We start from the raw sequence: 8,392 nt of genomic DNA, 5'->3' as shown, positions 1-8,392 counted from the left end.
CCGGGGGAGGTGGCGGGCGCCTGTAGTCCCAGCTACTCAGGAGGCTGAGGCAGGAGAATGGCGTAAACCCGGGAGGCAGAGCTTGCAGTGAGCTGAGATCTGGCCACTGCACTCCAGTCTGGGCGACAGAGCAAGACTCCGTCTCAAATAAAAAAAAAAAAGAATGCAGTTTAGCTTTGGGAGGCCACGATGGGCGGATTGTCTGAGCTCAGGAATTCAAGACCAGCCTGGGAAAGATGGCAAAACCCCATCTTTACTAAAAATAAAACCCACAAAATTAGCTGGAGTGGTGGCACGCACCTGTAGTCCCAGCTACAGTCCCAAAGGCTGAGGCAGAAGAATCACTTGAACCTGGGAGGCGAAGATTGAAGTGAGCCCAGATCGTGCCACTGCACTCCAGCCTGGGTGACAGAGCGAGACTCTAACTCAAAAAAAAGAAAAAAATCTAGTTTAGGTCTTATCCAGCTTTGAAAAAAATTCTGTGATTTCTTTTTTTTTGAGAGGGAGTCTTGCTCATCGCCCAGGCTAGAGTGCAATGGCGCAATGTGGGCTCACTGCAGCGTCCGCCTCTAGGTTCAAGTGATTCTCCTGCCTCAGCCTCCCGAATAGCTGGGATTACACGTGCCTGCCACCATGTCCGGCTAATTTTTGTATTTTTAGTAGAGACGGGGTTTCATCATGTTGGCCAAGCTGGTCTCGGACTCCTGACCTTATGATCTGCCTGCGTTGGCCTCCCAAAGTGCTGGGATTACAGGCATGAGCCACCATGCCCAGCCAAAATTCTGTGATTTTGACAGAAATTATGTTTTAGGAACATCACATCTGATGGATGCACTGGAGCTAGAGGAAAAATAAGAAGTATCATATATAGTAACTAAGAGAGAAAAACAAAAGCAAGCAGTTAGAATTTAAAATAATACTAAAGATAGAGTATCACCATCAAGCCAGAGATGGGAGGAGAAAAGTTTCCTTAGGGAAGTGAGGATCTGTGGGTAAACACTGTGGATTAGGATACAAAGGTTTAAGAATGTCAAGAGCCAAGCGCAGTGGCTCACGCCTGTAATCCCAGCACTTTGGGAGGCCGAGGTGGGCGGATCACGAGATCAGGAGATCGAGCCCATCCTGGCTAACATGGTGAAACTCCATCTCTACTAAAAATACAAAAATTAGCCAGGCATGGTGGCGGGTGCCTGTAGTCCCAGCTACTCAGGAGGCTGAGGCAGGAGGATGGCATGAACCTGGGAGGTGGAGCTTGAAGTGAGCAGAGATGGCGCCACTGCACTCCAGCCTGGGAGACAGAGGGAGACTCTGTCTCAAAAACAAACAAACAGAAAAAAAAAAAAAAAGAACGGCAGCAAGAATGAGCCTGATAATTTGGCATGAAAGCTGTAAGCAAGAGATAACTACTGATGCAGTTATCTAAGTATAAAGTGCAAGCTGGGTGTGGTGGCTCACGCCTGCAATCCCTATAGGTCAAGGTGAGAGGATCACTTGAGTCCAGTTCAGCCTGGGCAACACAGGGAGACCCTGTCTCAATAAACAAAAAATGAGTCAGGCATAGTGGCATGTGCCTATAGTCTCAGCTACTTGGGAGGCTGAGGCAGGAAGATTACTTGGGTCCAGGAGGTTGAGGCTGTAGGGAGCCATGATCACACCACACTACTATACTCCAGCCTGGCAGACAAGATGCTGTCTCAAAGAAACCAACCAACCAAACAACAACAACAAAACAACAGAATACTAATATAGCTGGCATATTTCAATAGCTGCCTTTTTTTTTTTTGAAACACAGTATCACTCTGTTGCCCAGACTGGAGTGCAAGGGCATGATCAAGGCTCACTGCAGACTCAGCCTCCCTAGACTCAGGTGATCCTCTCACCTTAGCCTCTCATCATTTATATTTGGAATATCTACTGCTAAATATGGAAAGGAGACACCTATATTTACTACTGACTTTGCCTTTGACAAGTTTTATAAACCTTCAATGTCTCCTTTATCTTAAAAAAAAAAGACTATAACATACATTCAAATAGTAATAATACAAATGTTAACAACTACAGACAATATAATTTTACTATAATAGCTATTTTATTGGCATAATACACATATGAATGTAAAACAAATTATATGCAGTAAAAGCCAGCTAAAACATGCTTAATTTGCCAAAGTATGAGTACACAGTACTTGCTTCTGGACATAGTAGTTACTAATAATTCCTGTTATCCTCAAAATTAAGTCAATTCCTGTTTTCCCATTATTTAACACAGAAAAAAAAATACTTGGGCCAGCCGTGGCAAGAGGATACTTGAGCCCAGTTCGAGACTAGCCTGAGCAAATTACTGAAACCCCATCGCTATAGTGAAAAAAAAAATTGAAATACTTGGATCTGAATTAAATATATCCATAATAATTTCATATAAATTTCATTTACATGCAGATATAACTGTTGACCTTCAATCTCCCAAATCAGGATTCATTAAAATCAAAACCCAGGGCAGGTGCGGTGGCTCACGTCTGTAATCCCGGCAGTTTGGGAGACCAAGGCAGGCGGATCACCTGAGGTTGGGAATTCGAGACCAGCGTGACCAAAATAGAGAAATCCCGTCTATACTAAAAATACAAAATTAGTGGGGCACGTTGGCACAAGCCTGTAATCCCAGCTACTTGGGAGACTGAGGCAGGAGAATCTCATGAAACCAGGAGGTAGAGGTTGGGGTAAGCTGAGATCACACCACTGCACTCCAGCCTGGGCAACAGAGCTGAGACTTTGTCTCGAAAAAAATAAACAAATAAAACAAAACCCTGAAGTACCCATTTCTTTTTTTTTTTTTTTAGGACAGGGTCTCACTCTTGTCACCCACGCTGGAACATGGTGGAACTATCACAACTCGCTGTAGCCTAGACCTCCCAAGGTTAAAGCAATCTTCATGCCTCAGCCTCCCCAATAGCTGGGACTACAGGCGTGCTCTACCACACCTGGCTAATTTTTGAGTTTTTGCAGATGGGGTTTCGCTATATTGCCCAAGCTGGTCTTGAACTCCTAGATGCAACTGATTCTCCTGCCCCAGCCTCCCAAAGTGCTGGGATTACACACATGAGCCACTGTGCCAGGCCTCCACGTCTTTAAGGAGAAAGGTCACCAAGATAACTAATCATTTCCACCATATTTTAGAACACTGAAGTCAGAAGATCACAGTGTCTCCAAAACTGACCTCGAATTAAAAAACAGTAAGCAAGTAAAACGCAGCCAAGAATAAGTAGGAGATATAAAAATATATATATATATTCAAATTAAAAGGCAATCAAAATCTCATTCTGTAAAATTCTTGGGAAACTTATTTGAAATCCCTAAACACAACTGGTTTAATTCAAGTAAAAAAATCTGAAGCTACAGGAGTTAAAGCTTTCAAGATTTAATAAATAAGGCCGGGCGCGGTGGCTCAAGCCTGTAATCCCAGCACTTTGGGAGGCCGAGACGGGCGGATCACAAGGTCAGGAGATCGAGACCATCCTAGCTAACACGGCGAAACCCCCGTCTCTACTAAAAACACAAAAAATTAGCCGGGCGAGGTGGCGGCGCCTGTGGTCCCAGCTACTCGGGAGGCTGAGGCAGGAGAATAGCGGGAACCCGGGAGGCGGAGCTTGCAGTGAGCTGAGATCTGGCCACTGCACTCCAGCCTGGGTGACAGAGCGAGACTCCGTCTCAAAAAAATAAATAAATAAAAATAAAAGATTTAATAAATAAGTCAAAAAATAACCAAAAAAAAATTCTTCCTAAAAAGTTTGGGAAGAAATTTATTTAAAGTTTCAATAACATTTTCCATTTACCTTGAAAATGACATTTGGTTGACTTTATTTTTATTTATTTTTTTTGAGCTGGAGTCTTGCTCTGTTGCTCAGGCTTGAGTACAGTGGCACCATCTTGGCTCACTTGCAACCTCTACCATGCCCATCTAACTTTTGTATTTTTAGTAGAGAGGAGGTTTCACTGTGGTGGTCAAGCTGGTCTCGAACTCCCGACCTCAGTGCTATGCCCACCTGCGCCTCCCAAAGTGCTGGGATTACAATGAGTCACTGCAGCAGGCCTTGTTGATTTTATTTTGAAAACGTAAATGTTCTTTTACTGCTTTTACAACTACCTTTTGTTTTTTTTTGAGATGGAGTTTCTCTCTTGTTGCCCAGGCTAGAGTGCAATGGTGCAATCTGAGCTCAACGCAACCTCCACTGGGTTCAAGCGATTTTCCTGCTTCAGCCTCCCGAATAGTTGGGATTGCAGACACGTGCCACCATGCCAAGCTAATTTTGTATTTTTAGTAGAGATGGGGTTTCTCCATGTTGGTCAGGCTGGCCTCGAACTCACGACCTCAGGTGACGAGGCGTGAGTCACTGTGCTCAGCAGCTTGTACAACTATCTTTTTCCTTTGTCTAGTAACTAAATTCTTTTTTTTTTTGAGACGGAATCTCGCTGTCTCACCCAGCCTGGAGTGAAGTGGCGCGATCTCGGCTCACTGCAGGCTCCGCCTCCCAGGTTCATGCCATTCTCCTGCCTCAACCTCCCGAGTAGCTGGGACTATAGGCACCCGCTACCATGCCCGGCTAATTTTTTGTGTTTTTTTAAGTAGAGATGGGTTTCACCATGTCAGCCAGGATGGTCTCGATCTCCTGACCTGGTGATCCACCCGCCTCAGCCTCCCAAAGTGCTAGGATTACAGGCATGAGCCACCAGGCCCGGCCAACTAAATTCTTTAGAGTTGGTTTTCTTTCCTTTTCTTTACCTTTTTTGAGACCAGGTCTCACTCAGACTGGAGTACAATGGCACCATCAAGGCTCACTGCAACCTTGACCTCCCTGGCTCAAGCAATCCTTCTACCTCAACCTCCCTGAATAGCTAGAACCAAAGGTACATACCACCAGGTAGTTTTTCAACTTTAAATTCAAAAAACTGGCTAGTCCTGGTGGTTCACGCCTGTAAGCCCAGCACTTTAGGAGGCCAAGATGAGAGGACTGCTTGAGGCCAAAAGTTCAAGACTCACCTGGGCAACAAAGCAAGGCCTCCATCTCAATGTTTTTTGGAGAGTCTCCCTTTATCACCCACTCTGGAGTGTAGCATTGCAATATCAGCTCACTCAACCTCTGCCTCCCCGGTTCAAGCGATTCTCCTGCTGCAGCCTCACGCGTAGCTGGGATTACAGGTGTGCACCAACATGCCAAGCTAACTTTTGTATTTTTTAAGTAGACACAGGATTTCACCATGTCAGCCAGGCTGGTCTCCGAACTCCTGACCTCAGGTGATCCGCTCACCTTGGCCTCCCAAATGCTGAGATTACAGGCATGAGACATCTCACCTAGCCTAAATACATTTTGTTTTTTTTGAGATGGAGTTTTGCTCTTGTTACCCAGGCTGGAGGGCAGTGGCCGATCTCGGCTCACCACAACCTCCGCCTCCCAGGTTCAAGTGATTCTCCTGCCCCAGCCTCCCAAGTAGCTGTGATTACAGGCATGCATCACCACACCCAGCCAGTTTGGTATTTTTAGTAGAGACGGGGTTTCTCCATGTTGGTCAGGCTGGTCTTGAACTCCTGACCTCAAGTGATCCGCCCACCTCAGCCTCCCAAAGTGCTGGGATTACAGGCATGAGCCATTCCGCCCAGCCTACATTTACTTTTAAATATAACTCATGAATACTGACAACTTAACATGCCAAATACAGTATACGCGAACGAGTGGCTAACCTCTAACACAATTAAATCAATTAAAAGTTAATCTAAGGTATTAAAAAACTACAAAACTGTCCAAACTGCTATGTAAAACAGCTTTTTTGTTAGTTATCTATAGATTTTAAAAAGGAACTTCAGAGAAAAAGTTAATGAACTCACAATTTGCAAATACTTTACAGTATCAGAATATCAGAACAGCCTAATTCATGTTGTTTTGTTTTTTTGAGACGGAGTATTGCTCTCTCGCCCAGGCTGGAGTGCAGTGGCGCGATCTCGGCTAACTGCAACCTCCGCCTCCCGGGTTCAAGGGATTCTCCTGCCTCAGCCTCCTGAGTAGCTAGGATTTTGGGGGCATGCCACCAGGCCCGGCTAATTTTAGTATTTTTAGTAGAGACAGGGTTTCACTATGTTGGCCAGGCTGGTCTCGAACTCCTGACCTCGTTATCCACCTCCTCGGCTTTCCAAAGTGCTAGGATAACAGGCGGGAGCCACCACCCCGGGCCCTAATTCATCTAGTTTTAACAAGTTTCCCACAAACATTTACAGTACATGTATTTAGAAGCCTGACCTGGCTGTGATACCGCAGTGGCTGTAAACTGAGTAGCCCATGGCGGATTCTTCTGTCCTCCAAACTGAGCCATGATGCAAAAGGAAAAAAACCTTCCCTTGTTTGTCTTCTATAGCATCGATCTATCAAGAAAAGGATCCACATTTTAAAGTCCAACCAAGCTACAGATATCACAAAAGGATATTATAATAGAAAGAAATGTTTAATGTGTCAAGGACGTCTTCGCAGATTTCAGTAGAAATAACTGTAAGTAGAAAAAGGGCAAATGAACATCCAATATGCAGCAAAAACATTTTACACCAAGTAGATCACCAGGAGTGCCCTATTTTACAAGATAACATTAGGGGGAGACTCACAAAAAGCACTCCTTTCTGGGACTACAAATTGTCACATTTAAACGGAAGACCATCTGCTGTATCTACCCAATTGTTAACAAAAAGTTCACAACTTTATATTCACAGGAAATACAGCCTACGTGTTTCTTCTGGCAATGAGTTGGGGAGTGAGGCCAGGGTAATGTTAAAACCAATAACGGATATTGGGACAAGACCCCCATCACAGGTATTTAAGGATATCATTTAAATAACGAACATCTCTACTTTTCAGAGTAGAGAAGGAACTTGGGAGGCTTCTTTTCCATCCCCGATCTCGAGGGAAAAAGCCGTTGAGATAATGGATGTCCCTTAAAGAACCACTGGGAAAACCCCTCCCCCCAACACAAACCAGAAAAGGCGAAGATTCTCTACCCGCGCACCCCATCCTCGGCCCCCGCGACCCTCAAGGGCCGAAGCCTGGCCGTCCATCTTCCTCCAGTCCCAGCTCCGTGCCGGCCACCGGCGACGGAAGGCGGAACCCACCGCCCCACGACACTCGAGATCCCTGGGCTCGTTTACCACGCACGGATAAAGCTTCTATTCCCCAAGACCCACGCCGCCGGGAGCCGCCACGATGTCCCGGGCCGAGAGGCCAGGAGGGTACAACCGCAGCGACTCGGGAGCAATGGGCGACGGACGGAGGAGTCGCCAGGCCGAGGCTGAGGGGCGCTGGGGGCACCTGAGGTGCCGAGTGGTGGGGGAGGGGCTGGCCGCGCCGGGCCTGCTCCGACCCGCACAAAAGGGACCGCGTCCTCCCGTCCCAGTCCCACAAGAGCCCCACCGTCGCCGCCCAGGGCCGCCGCGCTACCCAAAAGATCGCTCCTGGCCCGTCCACAGATCCGACAGGATGTTAAGACCCCCGGCTTCGCCGCCCACCGCTCCAACCGCGCGGGCCAGACCTTCACCTGAGTCGGGTCCCGGCTAACATCGAAGCCATTTCAAACCCGTCAGCCTTAGGCGCATGCGCCAACTTCCCCCTCTTCCTTCACGCCGCTCCCCTCCTCCACATCTCCCGGAGGAACGGCGCTTACTGGCTGACGTTCTGCGTGCGCGCTCTCCTGACGGCTCAATACGCCTGGCCTTTTCGCTACGGAGGGCGAAATAGAGCGCGCCTAAGGGTTGCCTTGGCCTCGCTTAACAATGAGCCGCCGGGCTATATGTCTTGCGCTTGTTCTGAAGGAAGAGCTTTCCTCTGGGTGGGAAGGAAAGAAGTGGCGGTCACGTGGTCCGAGTCAGGCCTGCGCCATTTTATGTTTTCCCTTTTTTTTTTTTTTTTTTTAAATCTCGTCCCATTATTTGGGAGAAAGGATATACCCTGTAACATTTTTTTTTTTTAATTATACTTTAAGTTCTAGGGTACATGTGCGCAACGTCCTGGTTTGTTACATATGTATACATGTGCCATGTTGGTGTGCTGCACCCGTCGTCATTTACATTAGGTATATCTCTTAATGCTATCCCCCTCCCCCCACCCCGAGATCATGGGGGTTGTGTGATGTTACCCCCTGTGTCCAAGTGTTCTCGTTCAGTTTCCACCTATGAGTGAGAACATGCAGTGTTTGGTTTTCTGTCCTTGCGACAGTTTACTCAGAATGATGGTTTCTAGCTTCATCCATGGCCCTGCAAAGGACACGAACTCATCTTTTTTTATGGCTGCATAGTATTCCATGGTGTATATGTGCCACATTTTCTTAATCCAGTCTATCATTGATGGACATTTGGGTTGGTTCCA

At 46.8% G+C, this 8,392-nt stretch overlaps 1 protein-coding gene across 4 annotated transcripts in view; it reads right to left on the bottom strand.

Annotated features, from left to right (window-relative positions):
- CCAR1 (cell division cycle and apoptosis regulator 1) overlaps window positions 1-7,704 on the bottom strand; it is a 74,094-nt gene extending 66,390 nt beyond the window's left edge. For 2 of the 4 annotated variants that reach the window (XM_011994095.1, XM_011994098.1), the window contains exons 1-2: window positions 7,566-7,704; window positions 6,287-6,408 (exon numbers count right to left, since the gene is read on the bottom strand). In XM_011994095.1, the coding sequence (XP_011849485.1) occupies window positions 6,287-6,359 (73 nt within the window). In that variant the 5' untranslated portion in view covers window positions 6,360-6,408; window positions 7,566-7,704. Of the gene's footprint in view, window positions 1-6,286; window positions 6,409-7,186 lie in introns of all 4 variants that reach the window. The other 2 variants (XM_011994099.1, XM_011994096.1) reach the window with 2 other exon arrangements.
- Between the last annotated feature and the right edge of the window lie 688 nt (window positions 7,705-8,392).

This window comes from Mandrillus leucophaeus, unplaced genomic scaffold (assembly GCF_000951045.1).
Source record: "Mandrillus leucophaeus isolate KB7577 unplaced genomic scaffold, Mleu.le_1.0 Scaffold441, whole genome shotgun sequence".
In the NCBI taxonomy this organism is placed as follows: domain Eukaryota; kingdom Metazoa; phylum Chordata; class Mammalia; order Primates; family Cercopithecidae; genus Mandrillus; species Mandrillus leucophaeus.
This window is presented reverse-complemented; position numbering and strand designations above follow the sequence as displayed.